Source organism: Capricornis sumatraensis, chromosome 22 (genome assembly GCF_032405125.1).
Source record: "Capricornis sumatraensis isolate serow.1 chromosome 22, serow.2, whole genome shotgun sequence".
Taxonomy (NCBI): Eukaryota; Metazoa; Chordata; class Mammalia; order Artiodactyla; family Bovidae; genus Capricornis; species Capricornis sumatraensis.
In genome coordinates, this window is record NC_091090.1 from 22,581,606 (window position 1) to 22,596,892 (window position 15,287).

At 55.4% G+C, this 15,287-nt stretch overlaps 1 protein-coding gene across 1 annotated transcript; it reads right to left on the reverse strand.

Moving 5' to 3' along the window:
- Positions 1 to 305: 305 nt before the first annotated feature.
- On the reverse strand, positions 306 to 11,614 carry AARS2 (alanyl-tRNA synthetase 2, mitochondrial). The gene is made up of 22 exons (XM_068994315.1): positions 11,378 to 11,614; positions 10,498 to 10,689; positions 9,837 to 9,982; positions 9,442 to 9,609; positions 8,519 to 8,663; positions 7,819 to 7,964; positions 7,508 to 7,616; positions 7,134 to 7,172; positions 6,921 to 7,032; positions 6,373 to 6,506; positions 5,843 to 5,987; positions 5,456 to 5,628; positions 5,190 to 5,303; positions 4,948 to 5,088; positions 4,162 to 4,299; positions 3,960 to 4,069; positions 3,699 to 3,807; positions 3,282 to 3,404; positions 2,951 to 3,061; positions 2,297 to 2,380; positions 2,083 to 2,193; positions 306 to 1,644 (listed from the first exon to the last, which is right to left on the reverse strand). Exons 1-22 carry the CDS (start codon positions 11,612 to 11,614, stop codon positions 1,480 to 1,482), a joined length of 2,952 nt encoding a protein of 983 aa, XP_068850416.1. The 3' UTR covers positions 306 to 1,479.
- Positions 11,615 to 15,287: the final 3,673 nt, after the last annotated feature.

The following is a 15,287-nucleotide window of genomic DNA, read 5'->3' on the forward strand; positions in this document are numbered from 1 at the left end:
GCCCGTGTGCCATGAGTGAGCCCACGTGCTGCAACACTGAAGCCCTTGTGCCCCAGAGCCCGTGGTCCACAAGAGAAGCCACTGCAATGAGAAGTCCATGCACTGCAACGAGGAGTGGCCCCCACTCGCCCCAACTAGAAAGCCTGCAGGCAGCAACGGCAACCCAGCACAAGCAACAAATGGAACTTTTTTTAAAATGTGTTTAAAAAAAGAGTAGGCTTGCTTTGGCTCCATTCTCTTCTGACCCCAGGACCTGCACCTGCCCCTCAGGCCTCTGCACTGACTCTGCCCTCAGATGTCCATGGAGCTTACACCCTCCCAACCCCAGTCTGCTCTCTCCATAGACCTCATCCCCATCTGATACCTTCTTCTCTCTTCATTGCTGTTTCCCCACGGGAAGAAAGCACCACAAGAGCAGGAAGTTCTGTTTGTTTCTTGCCATAGTCTCAGCAACTGATCAGTACCTGTTGGGTTGTTTGGCTCTGCTGGGTCTTCGTTGCAGCATGCAGGTTCTTCAGTTTATAGTGTGGCATGTGGGATCGTAGTTCCCTGATCAGGGATCAAACTCAAGCCCTTTGCATTGGGAGCTTGGAGTCTCAGCCCCATCAGGGAAGTCCCTGTTGGCTCATTTTATCAACAAATCATCAGAGCCTTCGTTAAAATGAGAAGTTGTTAATGAAATAAGTGACACCACAGAGGATCTGCCCAGCTCTCATGACTTTCACATGACAGTTTTCAATCTTGGCTAGGGAGGCCTTTGTGGGTGCTCAGAACAGCTGGTACAGCGGGCTTGGCCAAGTGCTTGTGGTGGTGATGAGGGGAGTTCAGATCTGGATGCCAGGTGGCCTTTCAGTCCAGTGTGAACGGTCAAACTGGGGATGGGGCACCCATGTCAGGTTGCTGAGATGGGAAAGGTTGCTTTTTTTTAGGTGAAAGAATGTCCTGGAGCTTCCTGTGTGTGTGTGCTAAGTTGCTTCAGTCGTGTCTGGCTCTTTGCAACCCTATGGACCAGAGCCCGCCAGGCTCCTCTGCCCATGTGACTCTCCAGGCAAGAATACTAGAGTGGGGAGCCATTCCCTTCTCTAGAGGATCTTCCCGACCCAGGGATCAAACCTCGGTCTCTTACCTCTCCTGCGTTGGCAGGTGAGTTCTTTACCATCAGCCCTACCTGGGAAGCCCTCTGGAGCTTCCTATCTTGTGAAATACTTTTTAATGAACAATCGCAGCCAGAACAGCCGTGTACGTCTTCACCTTCATCTCGCCGGGTCTATGTTCAGGCTCACTTCTGCCTTCCCCAGCCCCCACCTTCTCGCGTCTGTGCAGGTCCCAGCCCAGGGCACCCTCTTGGCTCAGCTGCTTGGCCTCCAGACTTGAGTCCTCTGCTGAGCCTCCGGGGAGGTTCTGCTGGCTCCTTCAGGGCTGCAGGCACTGCCCTGGCCGAAGTCTCTTCAGTGTGTGTGAGCGCCTGCGTGAGCCTGCTCAGAGCTGGTTGAGGGCATAGGCTCGGGCTGCGCTGAGGGCAGCTTCCAGGTCAGCAGTGCTTCCAGTGCCCTGGGCCACCACTCGAGAGCCCCAGGCTTTGCCCCCCATGTGGCTGCACACGGCCAGCGCCCAGGCCTCTGCTGTGAAGGCCGGCGTGGCACTCTGGGGACAGAAACAGAAGGGGCAGTGAGGCAGAGCAGCCCTCCCTGCCCCTCCCACTCAGTGGACCCTGGAGAGTGGAGTCACGGTGAGTAGAGCCCTCTTGCAAGCTGGCACATGGTGGGGGTGGGTAAGTGGCTGCAGAGACAGGAGACGGATGGGCTGGGAATGCATGTATAGAGGTTGATGAATGGCTGCTACCTATCTGCAAGAAATATGTAGCCTGGAGGGTGGGGTGGTGGGAATTGAGGGAATCCTTTGAGGGTGGGGTGGGAGGGCGTGGGTTAGGGACAAGGAGGTGGCCCTGTCCCCATCCTGGGGTATCCTCAGAGATCACCTCTACCCAGCCGTGGCTCTCTTGTGTGGGAGGAATAAAAGACAAGGGATCAGCAAGCTGGACTAGGAGATGAGTGGGGTGGGGGCTGCCCTCCCCACACTCACCTGGGCCACCTGACAGGCACACAGCACCTGTCCCAGGGGCTGGGGGCTGAGGAGCAGCACGGATGTGCTGGGCGCCTGCTTGCACAGCTGCCGGACCACCTTCACCAGCATCTGCATGGGGGAGGGCAAATGGCGACCTCGCAGCTCCCAGCTTCCTCCCCGCTGGGACTTTCCCCTCTCCACACCCTGGGCCCACCCCACGCCCAACGCTTACAGAGAGGGACTCTGTGGAAACTGTGTCCACAATCAGGGGCCCCTCCGTATGCCGCTGGAGAAGCTCCTGGGTTTTCTGTGCAGCCTAGGAGGCAGGAAGAACAGTGCAGGGGTCGGGCTGGGAAGCAATCAGCGCCCACTTCTGAACTGAGCCCCAGTCCAGAAATCCCCTCCCAGGCCCTCCGTCCCCCAGCAAAGGTGCCAGGGGTTCTGTCGAGAATGGCCGCCTTGTTTTGGGTCCCCTCTGTGTCCTTCCTCTCCTCCCTCCCTCCTCCCTTTCGTTATAGCTCCAGGCCCCCACACATGGGCCGCTGAAGGTGAAGGGACTAAGCCTGCGGCACAGATGGGCGAGGGGGGCGGAGGGAGGAGCAGCCACAGCCAAGGAGCAATTAGGGCTGAATGGCGTAATCAAGTCAGCTTCCTGGAGGGAGAGTCTGAGCCAGGCTTGGGAGTTGGGGGAGAGACCCAGTTTGGCAGAGAGAAGCGTGGGAATGACCTGGTGATGGCACCCAGGTGGCAGGAGAGGCAGCAACTGCCACCCACCCCCACTCCCCGCCAGGCCTGGGGTGTCTCAGCGTGCGTGCTAGAGCATCTCTGATGCTCACCAGGTGTGCCTGCTATCTGCCCCGTGGGGTGCAGCCGCACCCCCTCTCACCTGCCCCATTTCCAGTTTCCGGACGGCAGTGTTGGCACGCCGCTGCAGTGCCTTCAGTGTGGCCTGAAGCTCCCGCCGCTGCCACTGGGGCATCGTGGCGGTGTCCACGGCCTGTGGTCAGAAGCAGCATCTCACTCCCTGGCCCCACTGAGTCATGGTCCCTGAGGCAGGGACCAGCAGGGCCAGGAAAGAGGTCACACCCCCCCACATGCCCGCCTGCAGACAAACAACAAACATCTGGGCTGGGGATGCTTGGGGGAGATGGGCAGGGTTGGGGAGGGGAACAGGGCCAGGCGGAGGGGGCAGCTCCACGGGGAGGGGTGGCCCTCACGTCAGTGAGTCGCCCTATGTCCTTGGACAGCCGATGCGCCTCTGCCACATGCCGGCTGCCCTGACTCAGCCGAGCTGCGGCTGCTTCCACCTCCCAGGCCAGGCTCTGGCCCACCTCCCGGGCCTGTAGGGAGGGCACAGGGTGGTCAGGGCAGTGTGGCATACCTGCCCTCCCCAAGGCAGGGGTTCTTGACCTATTGCTGGGCAGGGACAAGTTAGAAACATTTAACAATTAAGACTCATCAAGGTATTGAATGATGACAACAGATGCCAGCTGCCAGCAGCCTGTATATGGCTTAGTGCACAGGTATGAATCCCAGTTCCGCTGCTGGGCATTCCCCAGCCCGAGAGCATCAGCTGGGTGCTCCCTGACCCATCCACACCCAGAGAAGCCTCCCGGCCCCGCTGGTGTGCTGACCTGCTGGGCCTGCTCCCCAGTGACTGCCAGCAGGCGGGTGATGCCCTTGACGAGCTGGCGCTCTCCGATGATGACCAGGTCTCCTATAGCCCCTGTGCGAAGCAGGTGCCTGGGGGCAGAGGGAGGGAGGAGGAAGTCTGGGTGATGATGGGAGACAGAAGAGCAGCTGGAGCTCCAAACCAGGGGCTGGTGGCTCCAGGGACGAGGGCAGGGAGGAGGTCCAGGGCCCCAGGCTGGGGTGGGCAGAGAGGAGTGACTCACGTCCCACAGCATAGCTCCACAGAGGTGTGCAGTGCGGCCCGGGAGGCAGGGTCCAGCGCATGGGCTACGGGCACACCCACAGATACCACCCGCACAGGGTCTGGGTATACCTGACGGTGAGAGGCACAGGTCTGTTAACAGGCCTGTGAGTAGGGGGGCGGTCACTCACATGATCTCCACCAACGGGGCTCCCCCAACTCACCTCATCCAGGGAGCGCAGCCCGGGGATGTGGGCAGTGCGTGCCAGGGCCACCTCCTCCATGTACACGGCCTCATCCCGCCCCACGGCCTTCTGCACAGTGACCTCCACTGCCCGGAGCTGCTCTGGGGTCAATGGGGCCTGGGGGGTTGTGGGGGAAATAGACCGACAGGCAGTCAGCCCGTGCCTGGAGTGATGCGTGAAGAAGCAGTCAGTGTTCACTGAACTAGCCCCAAGCTGGTACACAACAGTCAACAGTGCCTAGTGCATAACACGCACTCAACACGTTTGTGGAGCTGACAGTTCTTTGCCTTAGAAAGCTACCCAGGAACTGGGCCTATTGGAAGCAGTAGACCTTTCGCTAGACACTGAAAGTTGATTAAGAAACAGAAGACAGAGGCTCTGTACTTCAGGAGCTTACAACAGAGGGCGGCCAGGGGAAGAGAAATACAGCATGGTGGAGACGCAGGAGCAAGGAGGGAGTCACCAGGCAGAATGGGATTCAGTCAGTGCGCACTTCCTGCAGGATTTGACCCAGATGGACATGGAGACAGGATGACAGATAAGGAAGAGGGCAGTTCGGCTTGTGCAAGAGCAGCCTGGGCGACAGCAGGGACAAGGAAGCCGGGCGGCTGGAGGCCAAGAGAGGACTCCAGACACCGGCTCACCTGACCCTCGTTGGCACAGGAGCGGCCTGATGGGAAGGCCCTCTTACTGGTCAAACTCCCACACCACCAGACTCTAAGCCCGTCGCCTCGTGTGAAGGCTGCCTCTCCGTGCCCAGCTTACCTGCGTGGCCACATCGAAGCGCAGCCGTTCGGGATTGAGGTGGGAACCTCGCTGCTCTGTGCCGGGGCCCAGGGCCTCCCGCAGCGCCCAGTTGAGCAGGTGGATGGCCGTGTGCTTCTCCATGCAGCTTAGACGCCAGGCCTGAAACGCTTCTGTCACCCAGGGCCCTGGGTGCGGGTGGGGTGGGGAGAGAGGAGGGGCTGCAGGACGCGGAGGACAAATAGCGGGGGTGGGGTCCTCACCTCATCCACGTGCAGCTGCACCTGGTCCCCCACCCTGAGGTGCTCAGGGGCCGCCACCTCATGCAGGATGAAGCCTCCACAGACCTGGGCCCGGGCCACTGGGAAGAGCACGTCCTGGGGAAGGGCAGGGCCGAGGCACTGAGTGCCTGCCGCCTCTCCCTCCCCTGGCTCCTCTGGCTCAGGAGAACTGGGGAAACTGTGTGTGTGTGTGTCTGTGTGTGTCTGTGGCAGGCGTTGGGTGGGGGTGGTGGTCAGCGGGGGCTCACCTGCTGGCCCACCAGCACCAGGTAGCCTCGGTCGGAAGCCTGGCCTCCCTGTTCAGCATAGAAGTTGGTTTTGTCCAAGAGGAGGCCACAGCGCTGGCCATTCCCCACGGAGGCCACAGCTGTCCCATCTTCTGAATACAGCTGGAGCACCTGGGCCTCACAGGTGCCGAACTCTGCCAGGGCCGAGACTGCTTATCAGTGCCAGGCAGGGGCTTGGGCCCGCGCCTCCCTTGAAGCCAGTCTGCAGGGGCAGGGGGGCACTTCCAGCCGGGACCCACAGCGACCCCTGGCGGCTCCCCTGGGGAAGGCACAGGCCTGGTGGCTGGTCTGTCCTCTCAATCACGGTCAGGCAAGTCCGTGGCCACCCGCCTCAGCCCAGGCTCTCACCGTAACCGCCGCCCGGTTGCAGGGAGTAGCTGTACTTGGGGCTATCATCGGTTGGGGGCACCCCTCGGCGCTGCAGCTCTCCCAGGGCGTGGACGTTGAGTCGCAGTCCCTGCTCCTGAACCGGCTCGGCCTGCATTGCCCGGTGCTGTGGGACAGGCATGTGTGCAGGAGGGGTTATGTGGAGACCTGCCTCCGCCACACAGCTTGTGCACCCCGCACCCCCTCTGGAATAAGCCCTCTGGAATAAGCCCTCGGGCTGGGCTGGCTGGTGAACCTTCCCTCATGCAGGGGTCTCAGGACCAGGAGCCACTGCGGCCCCCGATGGGCCCTCTGAGGACTCGCGCCAGCCTCTCCCCTTCTGTCCCTCTGTGTGCCCCACTGCCCTGGCCTTCCTCTCTGCGGGCTGCAGGTAGGGGCTGAGCGAGGGGACAGACCCTACCTCAGCCTCCTGTTTCCCTCTTCCCACAAGATCCCAGGACTGGGGGAGGGGCTGTGACCCAACAGAACCGGTGGGGCGGCCCAGCCGGTACCTGGGCCTCCTCCTGGGCTAGCCGCTCCAGTCCAGCAGTGTCCAGCTGCACCCCCTTCTCCTCCAGCATCAGCTCCACCAGGTCCAGGGGAAGCCCCAGGTTCCCAGACAGTGACAAGGACCAGGCCACTTCAGCTTTGAGGGAGGAAGACGACGGTCATCAGGGCTATTGAGGGAGGGAGTGGGGAGAAGTACGGGCCAGGGCTTTTCTGCCCACAGAAGCCACCGGATGCCAAGCACATGGGCCCTCTCCCTGTGCTGGGCAGGCCCCAGAAGAGGGCCACCTTCAGGCTCCAAAGCAAGAGCTGGGGGCAGCCCCGGGTCCTCCCTTGGCAAATATCATTTCAGAGGAGGGCAGTGCATCCGCGGCCTGCAGCCAGCCTTGGAAAGCAGAGACCAGAGGCGGGGCCAGCCTGGGCGTAGGGAAGTGAAGAGAAGCAGGGCGGTGGTGGAGAGGGCAGGCGAGAGAGATGTCAGGTCGGGGACATGAGGCCTGGGCTTGGCTCACCTAAGTGGGGCCCTCAAACGGCGGCCAGGCGTCCTGCTCACCTGGGAATACATCAGAAGGCCCCAGGCGCTTCAGGGTCCTCTCGATGACCCGCCGACCGCGCTGCAGGGAGGCCAGGAAGGCCGCCTCATCTTCCGACACCAGGCTGGCTATCTGAACAGGGGCAGGGCAGGGCTGGAGCCGGGCCTCCTGAGAGGAAGAGCCTCTCTCCATCACTCTCGTCAGCCCTTCCCTCTCCCACCCGAGTCCAGTACCTGGGCTGAGTTCCTCCGCAATTCCGGGTAAGCATCTCCCTGGGGACAGTGCAGAGGCCCGAGGCAGTGTCAGAGGCAACAGGGCCCACTCTGTACCTCCACCCTGGCCCTCTCTGGGGACACCTGCCTTCGGGGCTCAGAGAGGCTGATGGATGGCAGAAGGTCCAAATGGGTAATCAGCTTTTTTAGGGAGGGGTGGGCGTGATACAGGCAGAAGGGGGTCCCGAGGTCAAAGGCTCAGCAGCCTAGGCAAGGAGGCTCCCTGCTTTCTGTAAGCCCGCTGAGAAGACACTGGGTTAGACACTTAGGGTGGGGAACCAGGGTAGGGTCACTGTTTGGGTTCAGTGACAGGCTCTCCGAAGCTCTGCCCTTACCAGTGTCTCCACCACTACAGGCACCAGGGTGCCCAGGAAGCCAGGTGGTGCCTGCAACACCTCAGTAGAGAACCGCACAGCTCGACGGAGGATCCGACGAAGCACTAGCCTAGAAGGGGTCAGAGCCCAGATATGAGCCCCCAGAAGCCCTGGGTCAGCAGGGAGGGGAGAAGGGAGGGCAAGACGCAGAGTGCATGCTACCTTCCTCCTCCGCTTGCCATCTCAACCCCACTCGCCTCTCCATCCCCTCCCTCCTCTCCCCTGCAGCCTGCAGCAACCCCTGCCGTTCACTGTAGCCCTTCTAGACTCACGGGGCGCCTGACATCCCAGGGGAGACGCCGTCAGCGATGCAGACACTGAGTGTGCGGATGTGATCAGCCACCACGCGATATGCTGTGTCTATGCGCCCCTCATCTGCTGCCCCAACGCGGCCTGAGTAAGGGGGTGCCCCGCAACCCTGGAAGCAGGAGAAGAGACACAGCGGCTGGCCCTGCCATTCACATTAGTCAAGTCAAGAACCTGGGGGCCAGCCTTGACTTGGCTCTGCTCTCTGCATCTAATCCATCAGTAGAGGCTTTTGCATCTACTTTTCTCCACTTCCTCTGCTGCCAGCCTAAGCACACCTTGTCTTATCTGAACCATGGAACAGCCACCCAATTTCTCAGCTTCTACTCCAGCTGTCCTCCAGTGCCTCCTCCGCACGGCAACAGGAATGTCTTTTAAAAGTGACGATCAGGGACTTCCCTGGTCAATATAGGGGCCTGGGTTCGATCCCTGGTTGAGGAACTAAGATCCCACATGCCACACTAAGTACGTGCACCGCAACTACTGAGCATAGAGTGAGAAGCAGTATCAGGCTGTAAACGTGAACTGGAGCCTCACATTCTCGGCTGCTCACCGTCCCCGTGGGCGGGAAGACTCTTGAGTTCTCAACAAAGGGAGAAAGCAGTGGTGGTGAGCCCTGAGGACCGCAGGTCAGAGTGGCTTCTGGAAGGGAAGAGGCGGGTTTACCTGGTGTATGGCGTCGAGCAGCGGTGAAAAGAGGTCGGTGTCGTAGGTGGAGAGCCTGCCTTGCAGCACGGCCACCAGCCTTTCCAGGCCCATTCCCGTGTCCACGTGCCGCTGGGGCAGGGGCTGCAGGCTTCCGTCTGCCTCTCTGGCCAGGTGTATGGGAAAGGTGTGCAAGGTGAGGCCCCCCCCCCCCAGGATTGCAGGCATGATGCTCAAGTGGCATAAAGGGATGAGGAGGGGATTCAGGGGGCTGACAGTGAGAGGAACCAGTGGGCAGTATCATCTCACCCCCCTCATCCCCCAAAGCGGACAATGATAGCCTTGGGTCCTCTCCTTTCTCATAAAGGGTGACTGGGCCATCGCCTGGACCCAGACCTCCACTTTCTGGGACACAATTCTTTGCTTTATAAAGAGGCATGTCAAAGCTGGTAAAAAAGTCTTAAGAGATTATCAAATTCAACTCCATCTTATGATAAGAGAGCAGAGTCCAAAGACCCACAGTGTCTAGTTGCAATGTCATGGGCAAAGAAGAGAACTAAACTGGTTACTATCTGAAAAGAGTTTAGAAATATGCCTGAAAGTGAAAGTGTTAGTCGCTCAGTCATGTCCGACTCTTTGTCACCCCATGGACTGTAGCCCACCAGGCTCCTCTGTCCATGGAATTCTTCAGGCAAGAATACTGGAGTGGGTAGCCATTCCCTTCTCCAGGAGATCTTCCTGACTCAAGGAATGAACCCAGGTCTCCTGCATTATGGGCAGATTCTTTACAATCTGAGCCACCAGGAAAGCCCCCAGAAATATGCCTGGCACATTGCAAATGCTGTTTAAGTATCTGTTTTCACAACAAATGGATCAAAGTCTCCTGACTGCCAACTTTTTCACTTTCAGTCAGGGATTTCCCTCCTCCTCTAGCAACCCATTACCTGTTGTGTTGCATGAAGACCAGATTCCAAAGCTCCACCAGCTGGGGGGCTCCAGCCCCACCAGCCAGGTCATAGTGTATCTCAGTGCAGGGCCCACAAGGCCCAGTATCCCCCATCTCCCAAAAGTTCTCCTCGGGCCCAAAGGAGAGCACGCGACTGGCAGGCACCCTGAGAAGAAAGCCAGATGGACAGTGGGAGACAAAGGCAGAAGCCGGGGACTCCCCCACACCACCCCTGCAATCTGCCAGGAGAGCCCTTCCATTAAGCTCAGCAGGAGGAGGAACATGGCTGACCCTACAGTGTCACAGGATACGCTAAGGCTCTGAGGTCCAGTGTTGGTTATTTTCCAGTTTTCTTGTGCTCCAGGAGTGGGACATCAGTGGGGGTGGACTCACCCTAAGTTGAGCCAGACGTCCCTGCTCTCCAAGTCTGGGCCCAGCCCAGCCTTGGGGTCACCACCAAAGTAGGAGACCCAGAGCCTGTCCTCAGGAATCCCATAGACCTGAGTCAGCAGCTCCCAGGCCATGCTGCAAGCCTCCTCCTGTAGCGGAAATCCAGTGGGAAGAGGAAGATGGGTGAGAAGGCCCCACTGACGTGCCCATCAAGCCACAAGAGTTCCACCCTCAGCTTAAGACAAGACTATTTCCACTGCCCACCTGGTTTCCAGAACAAGCCATGACTCTTTCTGCTTCTGAGATTTTCCTGCATAGACAGTGTCCTTGCTTCTAAATCCCATTTTCTTTCAGGCACCACCTTCTCCATGAAATCCCCTACCCACCTCAGCCTGAGAGGACTTTTAACTCCTGCATTTGGACAATTTATTTACAATAATTATTATTCAGCCATTAGGCAGGGGGCATAGTCCTCGTCCTCAAGGAGTTTACAGCCCAACCAAGGAAGCGAGACACATTTCTATTATATGTGTCCATTGAGTACTGTGTCTGGTATAAGGCCCTGCTTAAGCCGACTCTAACAGTAGAGACAGGATTAACCTTGACTCCTTTCTTGGCTGACCACTGACCCTTTCCTAGCTCCAGGGCATTCCTGGGGACTCACCTTAAAATATTCACCCCCAAAGGCCCAATTGCCCAGCATCTCAAAGAAAGTATGATGGGAAAGGTCTCGGCCCACGTCCTCCAGGTCGCTGTGGCGTCCTCCAGCCCTCACACATTTCTGGCTGTTGGCTACCCGCCGGAAGCCTGCCATCTCGCTTCGTGGATCCACAGTGCCCAGGAAGATTGGCTTGAACTAGAAACACAGGAAGAGGGAGAGATATCCTAATAGAAGGGAAACGTAGGGAGTGGGCATAGAAATGGTGATTCGGATTGAGGGCTGTCCATGGCCCCTGAGAGTACAGTGAAGTCTTGGCCCGGGGGTGGGGGGTGGGGGTGGGGGGATGGGGCGCAACTTGGGAGCACCCATCTCTGGCGGTGTCTGAGCAGACAAATAAATCATGAAAGACTCTGATAGTAAAATGAGAACGAATGTGTTGGTGGCTAGAAACAGGGCAAGTCTACAGAGGGTAAGTGGTGCTCAAAGTCAAAAGCTCAGAGCACACAGGCTAGCACAGTAGCATGTACTCAACAAACATTTATTTTAATGAATGATATCTTTATTTAAGAAAAACTAATAAATGAAGCCAGACTTCCCCCACCAGTCTGCCCCCATGGGACTCCACACTCGCCATTCCTGGAACTAAAAGTCAACCTTCACCTGCCATTCCTGGAACTAAAACTTAACCTTAACTCAGAAGTTTCCGATCGAGTTCTCCCCAAGCCCTAATTTGCACCCCAAACTCTGCCCAATCACGCACAAGCTCTCTTTCCCCGAAAGATAGGAGCTCCGCCCTTTGCGTCTCTTGCCCAATCCCACAACGCCTTTCTCTAAGGAAAAAAAACTGCAAACTCCGCCCAGACCTGCGTGGTTCAGCCTGTACCTGGTTCATGCCTGCATTGACGAAAAGCAAACTGGGGTCGCCGCGGGGCCTCACGGAAGCGGAGGGCACCAAGCGGTGGCCATGGCGGTCCCGAAAGAAGCTCAGGAAGGCGTCCCGCACGGCCGCGGCCTGGGTTGGAGGGGCCTCCGATGAGAGCGCCCGAAGGCCCCGCCATGAGGGCGACCTTCGAATGGCCCGCCGAAGTCGCCCAGCTGCGGCTGCCACCGACGCCGCCATCTTAACTGGGGGCAATACTTCACGAGGTCAAAGGGTATCGCAGGGATAGAAGTAACGAGAGGAGGCCCGGCGTTTCCTACAGCGACCCCTGGCGGCAGGAGGACTCAAGACCGCTTCTGGCTCACTATAGAAGTGATTGGCAAGAAGGCGCCTGCAGGAGTCCACCTAACTATTAATAACACAAGCGGCCTGGCGCATTCAGTTCAGTCGCTCAGTCGTGTCCGACTCTTTGCGACCCCATGAATTGCAGCACGCCAGGCCTCCCTGTCCATCACCAACACAAACTCATGTCTATCGAGTCAGTGATGCCATCCAGCCATCTCATCCTCTGTCGTCCCCTTCTCCTCCTGCCCCCGATCCCTCCCAGCATCAGAGTCTTTTCCAATGAGTCAACTTTTTGCATCAGGTGGCCAAAGTATTGGAGTTTCAGCTTTAGCATCATTCCTTCCAAAGAACACCCAGGACTGATCTTTAGAATGGACTGGTTGGATCTCCTTGCAGTCCAAGGGACTCTCAAGAGTCTTCTCCAACACCACAGTTCAAAAGCGTCAATTCTTCGGTGCTCAGCTTTCTTCACAGTCCAACTCTCACATCCATACATGACCACTGGAAAAACTAGCCTTGACTAGATGGAACTTTGTTGGCAAAGTAATGTCTCTGCTTTTGAATATACTATCTAGGTTGGTCATAACTTTCCTTCCAAGGAGTAAGCATCTTGTAATTTCATGGCTGCAGTCACCATCTGCAATGATTTTGGAGCCCCCCAAAATAAAGTCTGACGCTGTTTCCAGTGTTAACCCATCTATTTCCCATGAAGTGATGGGACCAGATGCCATGATCTTAGTTTTCTGAATGTTGAGCTTTAAGCCAACTTTTTCACTCTCCTCTTTCACTTTCATCAAGAGGCTTTTTAGTTCCTCTTCACTTTCTGCCATAAGGGTGGTGTCATCTGCATATCTGATGTTATTGATATTTCTCCCAGCAATCTTGATTCCAGCTTGTGCTTCTTCTAGCCCAGCATTTCTCATGATGTACTCTACATTTAAGTTAAATAAGCAGGGTGACAATATACAGCCTTGACGTACTCCTTTTCCTGTTTGGAACCAGTCTGTTGTTCCACGTCCAGTTCTAACTGTTGCTTCCTGACCTGCAAATAGGTTTCTCAAGAGGCAGGTCAGGTGGTCTGGTATTCCCATCTCTTTCAGAATTTTCCACAGTTTATTGTGATCCATACAGTTAAAGGCTTTGGCATAGTCAATAAAGCAGAAATAGATGTTTTTCTGCAACTCTCTTGCTTTTTCCATGATCCAGCGGATGTTGGCAATTTGATCTCTGGTTCCTCTGCCTTTTCTAAAACCAGCTTGTACATCTGGAAGTTCATGGTTCACGTATTGCTGAAGCCTGGCTTGGAGAATTTTGAGCATTGCTTTACTAGTGTGTGAGATGAGTGCAATTGTGTGCTAGTTTGAACATTCTTTGGCATTCCCTTTCTTTGGGATTGGAATGAAAACTGACCTAGTAGGCCCTTAATTCTGGGATTCAACGAATATTCATTGAGAGCCTGTTGTGTGCCAGGCATTTTTTAGGCGCTTAAGGTACATCAGTAATGAAACTGACAAAAATCCCTGCCCTCTGGGGACTTTCCTGGTGGTCCAGTGGTTAAGACTTTGTGCTTCCAATGTAGGGGGCCTGGGTTCTATCCCTGGTGAGAGAACTGAACTCCTACCTGCCATGCCCTGCAGCCAAGAAAAAAAAATTTAAATAGTCCCTACCCTCTAGAAATCTGTATTAAGTAATTCTTATGTTCATTGATTTTGCAAGGTTACAAATGGAGTTGCAGTGGACGGGTGTGGATTCCGTGTGGTGTAGGCATGTGCGCGCTCAGTCATTGGATTGTGTCCGAATCTTTGTTACCTCATGCAGTGTAGCCGGCCACCCTCCTCTGTCCATAGAATGTTCCAGGCAGGAATACTGGAGTGGGTTGCCATTTCCTCCTCCAGGGCATCTTCCTGACCCAGGGATCAACCCCCATCTCCTATGCCTCCTACATTGGCAAGTGGATTCTTTATCACTGAGCCATGTGGGAAGCCCTGATGTCTACCTGTGTGTATTTCCAGGCGGAGAGAAGAAGGCAGAGATGGCTAAGGGAGGTGAAAGCAACATTCATTCAATTGTCATTCAACAGATACTTGAAAGTGAGAAGAAAAGAAAGTGAAGTTGCTCAGTTGTGTCCGACTCTTCACGACACCATGGACTGTAGCCTACTGGGCTCCTCAGTCCATGGGATTTTCCAGGAAAAACTACTGGAGTGGGTTGCCATTTCCTTCTCCAGGGGATCTTCCGAGTCCAAGGATTGAACCCCGGTCTCCCGCATTGTAGGCAGACACTTTACCGTCTGAGCTACCAGGGAAGTCCTAACAAATATTTGTTGATACCTAAATAGTATGTGTCAGGCACTGTGCTGGGAACTTCTCATTTTCCTTTGCCCTTGGCATTGGAAATGGCTATTTTGTTCTTAGGGGTTGAAGCAGAAGTTTAGTGGAGGCACAGAAGCCAAGCAGCAGCTGTTCCATTATTAATTGCTTAATAACATTTGGTCTTTTAATTTGCCTGGGGATTAGAGGGAATCCGGGTTGTCAGGGTTGATAGCTGCTGAGATTTCTCTTTCTCTCAGCCTCCCAGTGCCCTAGGCTTTTGTGTGTTTTTGCTTCAGGATAAGAGAGATACCCTCTCCACTTCCCTTTCTGTCTTTCTCTCCATGGTAACAACTTGGACTATGAGGCCAACACGGACACTTGTAGGTGGAGCGAGGGTCTTCACCAGGCTTCTCTTGATACCCTCTGCTCTTGGTTTGGGAAATTAACCAGGTCACGAAGAGAATTTGCCTCAGTTAAAGACTAAACAGCACTGAGGTTAATGTGATCATCTCCAAGGCTTCAGCTAACCAGTGGGTTCTTCTGGCCTCCATTCTTTGTGAGTTATGTTATTTAGGGACTTTGAAGAGAGTTAGCCTTGGGAAATGTGTGGTCTTTTTTTGGACTTGAGTTTCTATAGTGACAGTGAGTTCTCAGCTTTGTATTCTGACGGAACCCAAGACATCTATCCTGTTTCTTCCCTTGCCCCCTGTCTCCTTGCCCACGCAGATGAAAGGTGTTGTTTTGAAAGTGTGTTTTGCCTATGTTGTTTTTCCACTGTTTTTGGAACAGGAACCTAAAGCCAGATGGGGATTTCTGTGAGATTCATGGTCTTGAGACAAACCTGTGAAATTCTTCCTCAAATTGAAATAGTATTTTGCTAGAGAAATCTAGCTAGGGCTTCTCCTCAGGACTGACGTCAACTTTTTTTTTTTTTCCCCTTCAGAAAGTCTGCTTTATAGTAGGAATTCCTTATTTTTAGACTATTGTGGATCTAGAGTGGAGCCACAGACTTTTTTTTTTCCCAAATAGGTTTAGTGAGATATAGTTCACATACCATACAATTCACCTACTTAAAGTGTACAATTCAAATAGCTGTTAGTACATTCACAGAGTTGTTAGCTGTTTATATTTTAGAATATCTAGATCATTTTCATCACTTCCGAAAGAAACCCCATACCTTTTACCTGTTAACCCCCAATTACCCCATCCCTCCCAGCCCTAGGCAATCACTAATTACTTTCTGTCTCTAACGATTT

Coding starts and splice junctions, on each gene's coding strand:
- AARS2 (XM_068994315.1), bottom strand. CDS start 11,614: ATGGCGGCGTCGGTGGCAGCCGCAGCTGGGCGACTTCGGCGGGCCATT. Junction 5,988..6,372: donor TAGCCCAGGAGGAGGCCCAG/GTACCGGCTGGG, acceptor CCTGTCCCACAG/CACCGGGCAATGCAGGCCGA. Junction 1,645..2,082: donor GTGCCTGTCAGGTGGCCCAG/GTGAGTGTGGGG, acceptor TTCTGTCCCCAG/AGTGCCACGCCGGCCTTCAC.